General features: G+C 56.0%; 1 protein-coding gene across 1 annotated transcript; it reads left to right on the top strand.

Moving 5' to 3' along the window:
- Nucleotides 1-12,444: 12,444 nt before the first annotated feature.
- SOCS3 (suppressor of cytokine signaling 3) lies at nucleotides 12,445-15,543 on the top strand. The gene is made up of 2 exons (XM_079133737.1): nucleotides 12,445-12,710; nucleotides 13,267-15,543. The coding sequence occupies exon 2, from the start codon at nucleotides 13,355-13,357 to the stop codon at nucleotides 14,048-14,050; it is 696 nt and encodes a 231-aa protein (XP_078989863.1). The 5' UTR covers nucleotides 12,445-12,710; nucleotides 13,267-13,354; the 3' UTR covers nucleotides 14,051-15,543.
- Nucleotides 15,544-16,598: the final 1,055 nt, after the last annotated feature.

The raw sequence follows: 16,598 nt of genomic DNA on the forward strand, positions 1-16,598 counted from the left end.
AAAAAAGGGCTGGGGATGTAGCTCAGTGATAAAGCACCCCTGGATCCATTCCCAGTACCAAAATAATAATAATAATTCATTTTTAAAATATGAAAATAAAAAATTTAAAGGGCCAGGAATGTAGTGCTTGCCTAGCAAGCATGAAGCCCTGGATTCCATCCAACATATCGCAAAAAAAGAAAAGAATAGGAAGAAATGGTGAATCATGAAATTTCCTAACTTCCAGTAAGTAGGATGAGACCAACCACTGCAGGGTTCCTCTTTTGCACAGTGCCCGGCACACACTCCTAAGCATCTGCCGCATGGCTGATCCATCCCACTCAGTGGAGAGCACCGCGTGGACCTGGGGAGCATCCTAACCACCTACCCATCCTGAAAAGAGCCCCAAGCTGCTTCTTGTGTGTGGTTCTTTGTGTGTGGGGTGCTGAGATAAACCACCAGAGCACCGTCTCACTGGGAATTTCCGATCCAAAAGAAATTATAGGAACAGACAGTGAGATTGACGGCATCGAGAGTTGCACTCATACATGTTTACACGAAGGATAAACAACGGGGAGTGGCACAGTTCCCCTGAAACCACACGCCAAGAGCCTCTGGCCTTTGGGCCTTCATGGCTGATATGAAGCAGGCTGAGCCACAGTCGGAGAGAAGCCCCCGACTTAGTCCCAGGACTTGCAAAAATTTTAAATAATGGCTTTTAGAGATTAAGCAGTTTTTGAACGCTTCCATTCACAGGACGGCAACACACACATTCTTTCGGCCAAGAGGTTCTCATCTGGGCTAATCGACTTGTTAGCCGGGGAGATAAGACTCTCCCAGATAACACAGGAGACCCGAGAGCCTGCCGGGGAGCATTCCTGTTCCCGAAGCTACTTGGAGGGCTCCTGATCTGGGGCAGATACTTCTACCACTGAGGAGTGCTCTGGATGCACACCTCAAGGACCCCAGATGAGAAGGTATCTTCCCCTGACACCCCCTGGCAACCAGGAGGCCCATCCACCGGGTCCTGCCCATCCTCCTGCCCCCACCCACTGCCTTCTCGTTATTCCAGCTAGCTCCTTCCCAAACAGGAGGTACCAGGGTGAGAAAGAAGGGTCGATGGGACTGATGACAGATACCGCGTCTTCCCAAACGGAAAAGGAAATCCATTCATTGAAGCAGAGTTGACGTCAGGAGTGGTAGCAGGCTGCTCTCCCAGGCAGGAAGCACCAGGAGGTCCTGAGCCAAGGGACTGTGCCTTGCTGTCTGTGTGATTCACTCCCTGAACAGAAAACCATGCCAAGGCCAGAGGAAGTCACCTCCCCCCAACTTGTTGTGAGACAGGGTATCTCCTAAACACAGGGCTGCTGGCAGATTCAAGAGGGAAGAAGATCAAGTGCCCAGTGAACTCAAGTGCGGGCCACAGGCCACAGGCCACAGGAGGGGTGAGTTTTCACTAACATCACCCTCGTGAGATTTGATAGTCATTCCTCCTGCAAGGATCAGGTTGTGGCCTAACTGCTTTGAGGCACCATGAAAACATAGAAAATGGTCTATGTTTTCTCTTTCTTTGTATTTCTTGTTCTACTGAGACCTCTCGGGTTTTGCTTGACCTTTCTGTCTTTAGACCAACTTGATGAATCCTCTACTCTAAGATTCTTTTTCAGCTGGGCAAGGTGGCACATGCCTGTAATCCCAGCTACTCTCAGGAGGCTGAGACAGGAGCATCACAAGTTCAAGGTCAGCATCAGCAATTTAGCAAGGCCCTAAGTAACTTAACAAGACCCTGTCTCAAAATAAAACATAAAAAGGGCTGAGGCAGCCAGGTGTGGTGGTATACCACCCCACGGGGCTCCTGAGGCTGAGAAGAGGATTGAGAGTTCAAAGCCAGCCTCAGCAACTTAGGGAGGCACTTAGCAACACAGTGAGACCCTATCTCTAAACAATATAGAGAAAAGGGCAGAGGATGTGACTCGGTGGTTAAGTGCCCTGGGTTCAAAAAAAAAAAAAAAAATGATTTCAATATATAATCAAGGTTAGAAATCCCTGATTTATAGAACAATGTTGCTTGTTTTAAGCACTTTTAAACTGATAAACTGAGACATATCTGTGTATTTCTGTAGTACCAAGACAACGTGGGGGCAGGTGAGGTAAACAGGAGGGCTTGCTATTTGAGGTTGAACAGGTGCCTTACTCTCTCTCTCTCTTCCCCCCTGTTTTGGGTATTGAACCCAGGACATTGTGCATGTGCAGCAAACACTCTACCACCGAGCTACACCTCTAGCCCTTTTTTATTTTTTTATTTTGAGACAGGGTCTCACTAAGTTGCCCGGGGTGGCCTCGAACTTGCCACTCTGCCCAGATAGGTGCCCCTTTTTAATAACCTGGCACACACACACCACAAGAGGGATTGTGGCTCAGTGGTTGCATGCTTGCCTAGCATGTGCAGGGCACTGTCCCATCCCCAGCACTGCAAAAATAATAAGATGGGGGGAGGAAGAAGCTGAGCAGCCCCCCTCCTGCCTCCAGGAACGGAGCTCTCTCGGTCAGTGCAACCTGGGGCTCACCTGCTGCTCTGAGGAGCATGCTCTTGGGTGGCAGGCAATGGAGTTAGGCCATAAGCACGGCTGAAGCCTGCCACAGGCCACTGCCCCCTCTCCTCCATCCTTGGTCCCAGTGCGGCCTCTCCACCAGGCCTTCTGGTAACGCCTCCGACTCCACAGGCCCATCATGTCTGCCCTTCCCCTCCGCTTAGGAACACCCTCCCCCAGCTCCTCTCATTCTGAGTTCTGTCACCATGTCACCTCCCCTAGAAAGGCCTTCCCAACCTGGGGATTGGTTTGCGTCCCTCCTCTTGCTGTGCTGGTCTGCTGCAGGTCTCGTCCCCAGTTCACAGGGGAACGCGAGGCCCCACAGCCTGTGGAGCTCTGAGCATGCAGGCCTGGGCTCCATCCCCACCGCGGCCAGTTCTCGCTGGGAGAAGGCAGCCGCAGGGGAGGGACGCCCTGCCACATTTGTGCTCTCCCGGGGGATGGGGACCAGAGCGGCTTGGCTTCCTGGGGGCCTTCCTGATCTGCCCTTTCCATCAGTTTGCAGACCTCTGGACGCTGACTCACCCAAGCCCCTGCCACCGCTTTGGCCCCAGCCCCTTTCCTGCCTTCTTCATGTTCCTGGGCTGTTCTCCCTACCAGGTGACATCCTGGTCCTTTGCAGTCCTTGATACCCTCCCCCAAACTCAGATGTAACTGTAGCAGCAGCCCTCCCTGGCACCAGCACAGGGCTGCTCCCTGCAGGCAGGGGTCAGCACTGATTTTTTTTTTCTTGGGTGCTGGGGATTGTCATGCTTGCTGACCCCAGTCAGCATACGTCTCTCTCTCTCTCTCTCTCTCTCTCTCTCTCTCTCTCTCTCTCTCTCTCTCTAGTACTTAACCACTGAGTTACAGTCCCAGTTCTTTTGTTTTTTGTTTTTGTTTTTTCGAGACAGGGTCTCACTAAGTTGCTTAGGCCCTCTCTAAGTTGCTGAGGCTGGCCTTGAACTTGTGATCCTCCTGTCTCAGCCTCCCCAGCCACTGGGACCAGTCACCATGCATTTCTTAAAGGGCCCAATAGAAAATATTTTACATTCTTTAGGCCAGAAGAACTACCCAACTCTGGGCAAAAGCAGCCCACAGTGGTGCACACCTGTAATCCCAACGGCTCAGGAGGCTGAAGGATCATGAATTCAAAGACAGCCCCAGCAATAGTGAGGCGCCAAGCAGCTCAGTGTGACCCTGTCTCTAAATAAAATACAAAACGTGGCTCAGTGGTTGAGGGCTTCTGAGTTCAATCCCCAGTCCCCCCCTCCCCCCAAAAAAAGCCACCGTGAGCCTGGTTGCATTCACTATAACGCTGGACTCACAGAAGCAATCTGCTGACCCCTGTATCAGAAAACAGCTTCCCCTGCAGCTGTTTCCACATACCTGACATGGCCCCTGCCAGGCCTGTATGGCCCTAAAACTAGAAGAGAGTGGGTCTTTTGGCACCAGGAACCTGAGTCCTTCAAAGCTAGACAGAGGTCCACAGGAGCTAGAGGTTTCAAAGAAGAACTGAGGCCAGCACGGGAGCTCAGATCGACAGCCTCCCTGGGTAGGGGTGGAGACGGTTCAGGCTCTCCCACTCAGCGTTTTAACTTTTCAATGTCAAAAATCTTGTCATCAGCAAAACAAAACACCTATTGCTCAATGGCTCACCACAAAGAAGCCCAGGACTTTCTGGCATTTGATCAACAAGAAGCCAGAGCCCAAATTTCTGGAAATGCCTCCCAGGCAGAGCATCCTGGTTTGTTTCTCTGTCAACGTGAGGATAAATGCAGCTCTTGGTTTCAGGGGAATCTCAGCCTCTTGTGGCGTGGCAGGCAGCCAGCGCCACCCCAGCTAGGAGCTGCAGCCCTCGTGATCCAGCAGCCCAGAGCATGGGGAAACTCGGCAGCCGTGGCCAGTTATGTCCCAGGGCATCCCGAGCTCCCCAGACCCAGCTAGGATAGCCAGGGCAGGTGACGGGGGCTTCCCTGCCGAAGCCCATCCGGCCACTGTCTTTCCTGGCTTCTGGCAGCCCAGCCCTGGCAGGGAAGCTGAAGCAAGGGTGTCTCCCTCAGGACAAGTCTGGCCTGAGACCAGGCCGAATCCAGCCAGGCTTGAGCAGGTGGAATGAGATCCCATCTGTTTCTTGGGCCCAGGCCTGACTGATTTGCCGTCTCTGGGAATTCAGGAAAGTGACTCAAAAGAAACCCCCCAAAGTCTTGTCCTTTCACCTCAGGAATGCTGAGATCAGACTGAGCCCCAATTCCTGAAGCTCCCTGACGGGCCAGGAAGGGAAGGGCAGGCAGGTGGGGGCCATGCTGAGCTTCAGAGCCCAGGCCCCATCTGAAGGGCCAACAGGATGAACCAGAAGGCAGACCCACTGCTGTTAAAGCGTCCGGTTTTTCCAAAGAAAGCCCCAGATTCAGATGTGGTATAAGATTTCCAGATCTTAAATTTTGTCTCAAAAATAATGGTAAATTGTTGTTTTTTTTTTCAGCCCTGGAGATAAAACTCAAGGCTTCGTCCATGCCAGGCAAATGCTCTTCCACTGAGCCCTCTATTACAATTTTGCATGGGCCAGGTGCAGAGGCACACACCTGTAATCCCAGCAACTCAGGAGCCTGAGGCAAGAGGATCACAAGTTCAAGACCAGCCTGGGCAATAGAGTGAGACCCTGTCTCCAAAATAAAACATAAAAAAGGCTGGGGGTGCAGCTCAGCAGTAGAGCATGCCTGGGTCAACTCTCAGTACCAAATGTATAAGTAAGTGAATAAATAAGTAGTTCCGTATGGGTCAGCCGATGCATTTACAGGCTGTGTGCAACCTGCGGTTTGCTACTGTATGGCATCTTCTGCTCTTATGAAAAAGAAAAATATAAAAAGGTCCCAGGTGCCTCAGGCAGGAAGACAGGGAACAGGAGAGGAAGATCCTAGCCCTGGGATATGACTTTTGAATGTGGACACATGAAGCGGTTTTGCCTTCACAAACTGTATCTTCAGTTGATAAAGTTGCAGAAGTGTTTAACGCGTCTTCCACGGGTAGAATGAAGTAGAAACTTCTCATCTTCATCTCAGGTCCAGGCTGCCTCAGCCTGAGCTTGGAAGCAGGAAGCCAAGGTCCTCAGTGGGTGGGAGGGAGACTGGTCTCAGCAGAAGACTGTGGAACACACCGGGCAGCAGAGCCCTGGGCACCCTGGAGCTGGTGGCATGCCTGTCCCCAGCAGGCTTTCCCTGGTTCCGCCAACTCTCAGTCCTCTCTCAGTGTGCATGTAGGTGACCAGGAGAGAGGACAGAGGAGCCAGTGTCCTGGGAAAGCCCAGGAGTCAGGTGAGCAGACTGGGCACCAGCCCAAGCTGCCAGGCACATCTGGGAGACTTGACCCAGGCCAAGGTCTCTGTGGACCTCAGCTTCCCATCAGTCCAACTCTGTCATTTCCTCAGGGAATCCCCCTCCCAACAGGTGGGTATCCCACAGTTCTGGCGCTTGTTCATAGTACTTAACTAACGTGGCCAAACTGCACGAATCCAGTCATCCGTTGTGGAAGAATCTTGTCCTTCCAGAAAGAATTAAAGCTTAATGAGGAACCAGCCTGGTTGATTTCTGGCACCTAGTTCAATCCCTGACATAACAGTAGGTGCTCAATAAACATCATTCAAGGAATGAATGGGTGATGCTAAAGTAAGTATTGCAGAGGCAAGAAATGACTCCTGGTGGGTCCTGCCTCCCTCAGGGACCTGGACCACCGCCAGCACTTTGTGATTACTGGAGAAGGGAATTGGGGGGCTTATGAAAACCCAGGGATGCACCCTGGGTTAAGAAACTGAACAACACCCAGGGAGGCCCAGTGTGTGCAGCACTAGCAAGCGGGGAAGAAAGGCATGAAAAGAGGTACCCCAAGGTCAAGGTCACTCCCCAGATTCTCTCCTTCCTGTCCTTGACAGAGACCCTAGCCCCCACTCCTCTGACTCACTTCTCCACCATGGGGGCCGGTTTGGGACCTTGGGAGCCAGAGAGAGGACATAACATTTTCCCTTTGGATTTGTCCAAGAATCAGTAGGCAGTGAAGTGCTTACCAATGAGCACTTCAAAATGCAGAGGACCATCTCAGAGGATGGGGGACTCAGGAGGACAGCTGAGTACAGGCTGCAGGAGGTGGAGCAGATGGTACAGGCCGGTCACAGTGGAAAGGAGCACCGACCCAAGCCTCCATGGGCCCGGCAGCCTGCAGGCAGTTTAAGGTAGAACAGGCCAAAGAGTTGTGTCCCCCTGGTCCCTACCATCCCTGGCCCTTCCAAAGCCAGCTGGGCCCAGGGCATCCTGAAGTGTTCCCCGGCGAGGGGGCAGGACTCACCTTCTCAGCCTCTCCTGGGTGGGGCTTTCCTTCCGGGGCACCCTCATTCCACTCTGGCTTGCAGCCAAGACTCATTTGCATTGCCACCCAGATAGTCCACCACCAGCACTGCCACTTCCCGGAATGGTCACTTCCTCTGTGTCTCTTCCCAAGGGGGGGGCACTGGCCTGGACCCTGCTTCTGGACAAATAGAGAGTCTGCCCACCCCAGCCCCCAACAGAGCAGGGTTTGTTGGTTTGGGGTCGGGGAGATAACTGACTGGAAGCTAACTCTCCTCATCTCCTACCCCCAACTCAGAACTTGGACCAGATGTGGATTCCTCTGTCACAGGGTGGGAAGAAATTCCTCCCTTCCCGCCCACTTCATCCTCTCTGTACCTCCTCAAGTCACCCCCACTCTGTCCCCTCTGTTGGCAGGAGTAAGGGGGGGAAGGGGACCAACCAGGGCAGGGGTCCTGGCACTCCGGCCAGCCCCATCCTCAAAGGGCACCAGGAAAAGAAACAGGGTGGGCCAGTGGGGGGCGGGGAAGTGTTTTCTTTCCCTCCTCTCCTCAGCAGTTTTCTGGGAAATGCCGGAGGCCGGCTGGGCCTGGAATGTCAGGCTTGAAAGGAGCCCTCCACCGCGCTGCTCGACATCCGAGCCGCAGACCTTTGCATGAGCTCCAGGCCCCTCCCGGCGGGAACAAAAGCCTGCAAACTGGAAGACCGTTTCCCGGCTGCAGGCCATTGTCCCTGCCTCCCTCAACCCGCCCCTTGGGATTGTTTGAAGCAGGAAAGGGAGAGATCAGGGTCAACCTGGTAGGCGACCCCCGAGCCTCTCCCCCTGCAAGGGAAGGTCATCTGGGCCCTACCTCTGCGAGACTCCTCGGCAGCAGTCCCGGGAGGTGAGCAGAGGGGGAAGGTGAAACCCAGCCCCATGCTGTGCCTGACCTGGGAGGGCCACCCTGGAGCCCCAGGGAGCAGGTGAAGGGCAACTGGCAGAGAGCGGGGAGTGCCCCAGCTCTGGACTAGAAGCTCGCAGTGGGGGAGACAGATTTGCCTGCCCTCTCTGGCATCCCCAAAGGCCTGCAGTTGGAGCGCCAGGTCCAATGTCGGGCCGCGGGGCGATCACACCCGGGCCATGGAAAGCCCAATGGCCTTGGGCTTGGCCTTTAGTGAGGTGGTGTTCTGAGGCCCACACCTCACCCCACCCCAGCTGCAGATGAGGCGCCCGTGCTCACTCGGCCATGCCATTGCTTCCTGCAAGCCCCCACGGGCGCCAGGGTTCCTTCCCATCTAAGGTTTGGGGAAGTGCCTAGCATTTGTCACACACCAGGAGTGAGTGAAGCCCCACAGGCAGCTGAAACCACGGTGTACTTCCCCTTCACCATGAATGATTATCTTTATGAGCAAGCACCTTTGCCTGGAAATGGGATTCTGACCTCATAGAAGTTCTGCAAATGGAGAGATTAGGAAAAGACAGGATTCTCCTAAATCCCTCAGACGGGAAAACAGCAGGGTGGAGCAGAGAGGCTGGACCTGGAGAGTGCTCTCTCCCCTTGAGCACCCAGCAGATAAAGGAAGACAGAGGCATGGCCCTGGGCCTGGCATCTCTCTGCTGCTCGGGTCCCTGCCTGGAAGTGGGTTCCTGGAAACGGGCTGTGGACTGGCCCAAGCGTCTCCTCCCACTTTTCCAACATGTTTGTCTTCAGATTAGCAGGCTTAATGATCTCCAAGGAACTACCCATGGGGCTTCCCAGAACCCACACCCTCTATCCCATCTCTGACTGAGTCCCCCAGGAAGAACCAAAAGCTACCCCAGAGGAAAGCAGGCTGGGCATCTAAAAATGATGCAAAATAGGCACGTATCAATCCTTTGCTTAAAGATTTGCCGTGCACTTTCTACATAGCAGTTTCCAAAGAAATAGATCAAATATCATCTGCTGCCTCAAGATTCTCACTGGACAGGTAGTCAGAACATCTTAGGCCATGTGGAAAGAGCCCCTGGAAGACTCGACTGAGTGTCTGCTCAATCTTAAAGGAACGTAGCAACTAGCCAATGCATGGGAGGTAGTTCCACCCCAATGGGAGCCAATGAACCAAGACCCAGGCCTGGAACAGAGCACCTCACGGAGATAGCCTGACCTGGAGTAGCCAGCCTGGGGCACACACTGCACTGCAGAGCTTGAGTTCACCCTAAAGTCCCTGGGAAACCACGGAAATTACAGAGCCCAAGGAAAGCCTGGCAGCAGGCTGAACGCTGGTGACAAACGAGTGTTTGGAATGCTTCTTATGTGGGAGTTGTACGGTCATCCATCTCCCAGTAGTCCCCACCTTCCTCCTCTGTCCCGGAAGCCACCTCAGTGCTCCCCAGTTGTGCTGAGGATTGACCCAGGGGTGCTTTACCACTGAGCTACATCTCAGCCCTCCCCATTTTAAAACAGATTTTTATTTGGAGACAGGATCTAAGTTGCTGAGGCTGGCCTCGAACCTGCCTCAGTCTCCCAAGTTGCTGGGATTACAGGGGTGCACCAGAGCACCTGTCTTTCCAGTGCTTTTCAAACAGTGATGGTTGGGACTGGGGTGCAGCCCGGTGGTAGAGCTCATGCTTAGGATGCTTGGGGCCCTGGGTTTGATCCCCAGCACTAAGAACAAACAAGAAAAAAGTGAGTTAACATGCAGGGACACTTAATCAGGGCAAGGCGCTGTTCTCAGCACTTTGTACATATTAGTACATTTAGTCCTCACAACACGGGGATGAAGTAGGTGCACTCATCAGCCTGTTTCACAGATAAGGAAACTGAGGCCCGGCTAGTGGAGCAAACTGCTTAAAGTCACACAGCAACAGGGTCGCAGAGCCTGGATCGCAGTTCACTTTCCGGAGACAGTATGCGGGAGCCTAGCCCAGCTTCCCACCTCCTGCCCTGATCTTCTCCCTTAGGCGAGCTTGCTGGCCCTGCCCCCCACCCCGTCCCACCCTCAAATCATCCCTGTTCTCTTGGGCCCACTCTGAGCTCCTGACTGGCCACATAGTCCATGCTGCAGAGCACCCCGCTGCAGAGCCCAGTCTCCCTCGAGTACCACAGAGTTGCATTAGGACTCACCTGTTTCAGAGAGGCAGGTCTCTCCCGCGAGGGATGCCCGGAACCCCAGTGCAGTTTCTTCCTCACTACTTCCCTTTCCCAATGCCCCACTCCATCCCAGGTACCACCGGTCTCACAGAAGAGCAGCCTGTGGCCCCACTCCCTGCAGGATTCACTCAGCAGACTGTCTTCCCAGCATTGCACCCTGTGCCTGGCAAAAGCAGGCACTCAAGGAGAGCTTGTGGAATGGATGAATGAACTTGACTTGTGTCAGAGCATTGTAATTTACAAAGCACTTTCCCTTCCATTAACTGCAGGGCTATTCCCTGTGAGTCTTCCTTGTCCTCCGCGGAGCTCAGCGCTGGAGCATATGGTCACAGCAGCCACCTGCATGAGAACAAGAATGAGCGGACTGTCCCAGTGACTCAGGAAGATGAGGCAAGAGGACCGTTGAGTTCAAAGCCAACCTGGGCAACCTAGAGAGTCCCTGTCTTGAAATAAAAATAAAAAGGGCTGGGGATGGAGCTCAGATGGCAAAGTACTTATCTAGTGCTGGCAAAGCCCTGGGTTCAATCTCCATACCAAAAGACAAAAGGAAAAGGAAATAGAATGAACTGATTGTGCAGAGCCGGCAAGTACATTGAGGAAGGCTGGAAGCAGTCAAAGACAGCAAGGGAGTCTCCCTCACGCTCAGTGCCTGCACATGCCTGCCCTTGGAGCCTCTGCAGAGCAAAGAGGATTTCTCCAGCTACGGCTCCCCTAAGACAGAAGGGAGAACTGGACACGCTTTGACACACAGAATCTGTTTTAACCTCTTTATATCTCAGATCTCTGATGGGAGAAGGTCTTTATTCCTGTTTACAGATGGCAAAACTGAAGCCCAGAGAGGCTGAGTCCTGTTCAAATCTTATTGAGTCCCCCAACATTGGGGAGACAGGTCAGATTTCAAATTGAAGACATAGTGGCCAAGACAGCGAGGCCGAGGTGCCAGCTCTCCTTTCCAAGCTCCCAAGCTACTGTGCCTGTGCCCTGGGCACCTCTGCCTCCCTCTCACCAGCTCATCATCCTCAGCCTATGAGATCAGGGAAGAAGGCAGGGCCCAAAGCGAGCTCACTACCTCCGTGCCCTGAGGGTGCTGATCTATATGCCACTTAACTGGCTCTCTGGCTCCAGAGTCCTGCAGCCTGTTTGGGGACAGGTTGCAAAACTTTCCATCCTTCATAAAGTTGGCCCTTCATCAGTGCCAACGTGACCAAGAGCAAATTAACCTTTCATCTCAATTGGCAGCTCTTCTCACCCCCCACGGAGAGTTCAGACACCCCCACAAAGGCAAGGGAGGTCACGTGCTAGGCGGTCCCGGGGCATCTGGCGATGGGCTGAGCCCAGGACAATTGCTTTCTGGAAATTCTCTCCTGCTGGACTTTTATCCCCAGGTCTGACTGCAGCCTGTGTGTGTGAATTCCGCTTTCCTCTGTCCCCTACTCCAGCGCCTGAGCGACCCGGTCCCGCGGCCCCCATGCGTTCCTCTTCCAGGGCTTGGGATGTGTACTGCCAAACTCCGTTCCCCCGAAGAGACTCCAGGGCGCCCTCTAGCGGACGCGGGCGCGGGTTTGGACCAACTCTCCGGCTCCTGCTCCCCCCGCCCCCCAGAGCACCTGGCCGGACCCTCACCAGACCCCGCAGATTGCGAGACGCAGATGCTGTCTGAAAGCAGTTGTTTTGTGTTTGGCTGGTTGGTTTGTGGGAGAGCGGGGGGTCCGGCACGCATATCAGTGGCAGCAAAGAACCCGGCAGTGGGCCGATGGGCCGTGGTCAAGCAGTTTCACAGGCTGCTCGCCTCCACCCCTGGGACTCCCGTTCTCGTCTCAGGACCTGCCCTCAGGTGACTGTCGCGTGTCCCCCACCTCCAATTTCCAGCTCGGACACCAGCCCCGCGGCCTGACTACGGGATGGCCCCACTTCCCTTCTGGCTGGTTCGGGCCGCCTGGGACTGTAATCCGGGCTCGGTGGGGGCGAGGGGGTGTCCCCGCGGGGTCCAAGAAAAAGGGAAGGGGTGCTAGGAGCCTCTTCGGGCCGGCCTCCCAGAACTGCCTGCGCTCCCGGAGCGGCGCCCCCGCCTCTGCCAGAAACTGGCCTTCTTAGAAGGGAGGGGGTGGGGGGGAAAGTGTGAATGAGAAGTTGGGGGCGGAGCGCGCGCGGGGGAGGGGCCGCTGCCAGGAACGCGCCGCCGGGGCTGGCGCCGCGCCCGCCGGCCGCCCTGGCTGCCTCGCGTCGCGCTTTGTCTCTCGGTGCGTCTCCGCCGGTCCTTGCCCCTGCTCGAGGCCCGCCCTCGGCCGCCCGCGGCCCCTCCCTCGCCCTCCGCGCGCAGCCTTTCATTGCTGCGAGTAGTGACTAAACATTACAAGAAGACCGGTCGCGCAGTTCCAGGAATCGGGGGGCGGGGCGCGGCGGCCGCGTATATACCCGCGAGCGCGGCCTCCGCGGCGGCTCCGACTCGGACTCCCCGCGCCGCCGCGGCCACTCCGGCCCTGCACGCCTCCCGCCCGGCCCAGCTCTCGCCGCGGCCCCTCGCCTCGTCCCTGCTCGGTCGACCCCGGGGACGGCGGAGCCCGAGGGACGCACGCGCAAGGGCCCTTTTGTGGACTTCACGGCAGCCAACATCAGGGCGCAGCGCGGGCCACCGCTGGCCGCCGCGCCGTCACCTCGCCTTGGGGACCGTAGGAGGCGCAGCCCCAAGGCCGGAGACTTCAGTTCAGGACCAGGTAGGCAGGAGGGGCGCACTGTGGCGAGGGTGGGGGCCTCTCCTAGTCCTGGGAGCTTTTCCCAGTTTCCCCTCCCCTTCTCGGGTCATTCCCGGCAGGGAGGGGACGAAGTAGGGGGCAGAGCGAATGAAAGCCGGAGATCCCAGGTTCCCGGAATACTCAGGCTGGGGCCCTCGGGCTTCTCTTGTCCCCTCCCTACCCCCATTCCTCGGGTTTCTCCCCGAGTCCTTGCCACCGGGGCCACCGGACTGAGCGGCGCCCGGAATGTCCCGGGGGCTCTTCTCCCGTTTCCCACCCCGATCGCGCTCCTGGAGATCCAACTTCCGCGCGCGAGTTTTCCACTCGGCGTCCTCCCAGTGCGCTCCCGGGGAAGGGGCTGCCTGGGGCCGCCCCGCTGGCTGGGGCCGAGGCTGGCCGGGCTCCGCGGGGTGCTGGGTCGCAGCGAGGGCCTCGGCAGTAGGTGTCCCAGCCGCTAGGTAGAGGCAGGGAGCCAGGGCTGGCTAGGCGCGCTGGAGGGTTCCGGCCACTCACAAGGCGCGCGCCTTCCTTTCTGCAGCCCCCCGGGATGCGGTAGCGGCCGCTGCGCGGAGGCCGCCTAGCAGCTGCAGCCGCCACCAAGCAGATCCACGCTGGCTCCGTGCGCCATGGTCACCCACAGCAAGTTTCCCGCCACCGGGATGAGCCGCCCCCTGGACACCAGCCTGCGCCTCAAGACCTTCAGCTCCAAGAGCGAGTACCAGCTGGTGGTGAACGCAGTGCGCAAGCTGCAGGAGAGTGGTTTCTACTGGAGCGCTGTGACTGGTGGCGAGGCGAACCTGCTGCTCAGTGCCGAGCCCGCCGGCACCTTCCTCATCCGCGACAGCTCCGACCAGCGTCATTTCTTCACGCTCAGCGTCAAGACCCAGTCGGGAACCAAGAACCTGCGCATCCAGTGTGAGGGGGGCAGCTTCTCGCTGCAGAGCGATCCCCGGAGCACGCAGCCGGTTCCCCGCTTCGACTGCGTGCTCAAGTTGGTGCACCACTACATGCCGCCGCCGGGCACCCCCTCCTTCCCCTCACCACCGACTGAACCCTCCTCCTCGCCCTCTTCTGAGGTCCCAGAGCCGCCAGCTCAGCCTGCTCAGACGCTCCCAGGGAGCCCTCCCAGGAGAGCCTATTACATCTACTCAGGGGGCGAGAAGATCCCTCTTGTGTTGAGTCGGCCTCTCTCCTCCAACGTGGCCACCCTTCAGCATCTCTGTCGGAAGACAGTCAACGGACACCTGGACTCCTATGAGAAAGTCACCCAGCTGCCTGGGCCAATTCGGGAGTTCCTGGACCAGTATGATGCCCCGCTTTAAAGAGCAAAGGGCAGGGGTCGGGAGAGGGGTTTTGGCCCCCTCTTCTCCGTGGCACATGGCACAAGCACAAAAATCCAGCCGCAGGAGAGTCCTGTCGCTCTGGAGTCAGGAGGACAGGCCCCTCCCTGCAGCCCTCCCCCCTGCAGAATGGGGCCTGTGGACCTGGAATATGTTTGAGGGAGGGGGAGTGCCACCTGGGCTCCCCTCCCTGAGTCCAGCTTCTGGAGGAGCCAGCTGGCCAGGTGGGACAACAGCAAGGACAAGTGGACACTCTTCTTTCCCCTTCCTGCACTACTCTCCGTTGCTTCCCAACGTGGGATGCCTCGAGAGAGTTGAACTGATAAGAACTGCCTCGGAATCTTCAAACTTTCCAGTGGAACTTGTTTGCGCTTTGATTTGGTTTAAACCTGAGCAGAGTGAAGGGCCTTGGAAAGGATGGAAGGGAGAGGAAAGTCTGAGGGCCCCCAGGGCTGCAGGCTGGCTGAGGAAATGGCCAGTGCAGGTGAAGGGGTGGCTGCATGCTCTACTCCCTAGCTCTGGGAGAAAGGCAAGGGATGACCTGAAGGGAGCCATCTGCTGCCCCAGAGCCCGGGGCCCTTCCCTGGTTGAGGAGGAAGTGGAGAGGTGGGTGGGCTGGTCCGTCGGCTCCTTTTCCTGCCTGTGCTGGGACTTCAGCACCTGGGGGTGAAGGTGGAGGAGAGGAGCCATCTTTGACCCCATGCCCCCTAGAGAAGATGGGGGATTCAACTTTGTGCCTCCTGTCTGGCTAAGAGATTCGCCTTAAATGCTCCCTGTCCCATGGATAGGGACTGGCACACGAGGAGCCACACACTGGGCCATCCAGGCAGAGAGGCCAAGGGATTCGCTGGAGGGCACTCAAGCAGCCACTGGCCAGGATCAGTGGATGCGGGGTGGGAGACCCATGCCTTCCGGCTGAGCACTGGAAGAACTTTAGCCCAGTGGGTACTGGCCAGTCATAGGCGCCTCGTGGTCAGAGCAGAGCCACCAGGTCCCACAGTCCTCCAGGCCCTGCACAGCCCTCCCTCCTCACTCGAGGTGGGGGGGCAGGAAGTCATCCAGGCGCCTGCCACTCCAGCTGCTCTGGCTCTGCTGTAGCACTGATCGGTGACAACTTACAGGAATGTAGCAGCAATGGAATTAACCTGGAACTGTTCTTTTGGGGAGGAAACTAAACCAAGTTTTCTGTGTCAGGTATTTGGGCTGGGCGGGGCAGTTGTGCTTTGGGGTGGTTTTTTTCTTTTGTTTTCAGTTTTTTAATAATGTTTACAATCTGCCTCGATCACTCTGTCTTTTATAAAGATTCCACCTCCAGTCCTCGCCCCTCCCACTCAGGCCTTGGAGGCTGTTAGGAGATGCTTGAAGAACTCAACCAAATCCCAATCCAAGTCAAACTTTGCACATATTTATATTTATACTCAGAAAAGAAACATTTCAGTAATTTATAATAAAGAGCACTATTTTTTAATGAAAAACATGCCTTGAGCTTTTTTCTCCCAGAGCCCCTGCCCTGCCTTGCTTTCTCTTTCACCCACACCCACACTCAGGAGAGGGAGGGAACCACAGAGGGGGCTGGCGGTGCCCCATCCCTGCTGAGGCACTCCTCTGGTGAAATCAAATGTGCCTCCACGTCAGTGTGTCAGTGCGCCTGCCTGTGTGTCACTGACAAGCTACGGCAGCACTTAGACTGTTACCAAGAGGGGTAATTCCTGCTAGTCTGATTCAGATCTGACCAGAATATGCAAAGTAAGTTTGAAGGAAGCTCTCTTCAAAGTGCCTGCAGGGAGCAAGCTGAGCTGTGGTCAGAGTCTCCAAGCTATTACAGGCGCTTGGGCTTCTTGGCAGGGAGGTGTTCCAAGAAAGCCCAGATGTGGGGTCCTAGCAGTGCCCCGTGACCTCCGACCTCTGCACCACCAGATCCACAGGAGGTAGGGAGGGTGATCCAGATGCAACCCTTGTGTGCAGGTGGGACTCTGGGACCAGGCGTTCAAAAGCTTCCTGCCCACTGCTCCCAACACCTCCAACTTCCATCCCACATTCCTTAGGGCCCCAAGCTGAGCCTTGGACAGAGCCAGGCTCCTCCCAGAAACAGCAGCCTTCTAGTCACTCATCTTTAGTATCTCCCACACCCTCGGCACTTGGAGGCTATGTGGGTGGACTCTTCCGAGCACCCCTACAGGGCAGTGGGTATTCTCAGACACAGCTGTGCTGTGTGAGCAGGGACTTGTCTGGTCACTTCTGGTGCCTAGATAGGTGCTCAGTAAATATTTGTCAACTGAGTGGGGCCAGCAACTCAGGTTCAGGGAGGTTAAGCAATTTGCCCAAGGACACAGCACCTGGGAATGTGGACACCATAGCACTGGAACCCAGGAGCATTTGATTTCCAAAACCTGTGAACTCTGCCGCCCGATACACTACATGCCCACAGTTACCCCCACATGAGTACTCCCTAAAAGTATAAGAAGTTAGCATCCCCCCACGTAAACACACACACACACAAAGCCAGTATGGTAGAGTGCACCTGTAATCC

This window comes from Sciurus vulgaris (assembly GCF_902686455.1).
Source record: "Sciurus vulgaris genome assembly, chromosome: 3".
Taxonomy (NCBI): Eukaryota; Metazoa; Chordata; class Mammalia; order Rodentia; family Sciuridae; genus Sciurus; species Sciurus vulgaris.

Coding starts and splice junctions, on each gene's coding strand:
- SOCS3 (XM_079133737.1), top strand. CDS start 13,355: ATGGTCACCCACAGCAAGTTTCCCGCCACCGGGATGAGCCGCCCCCTG.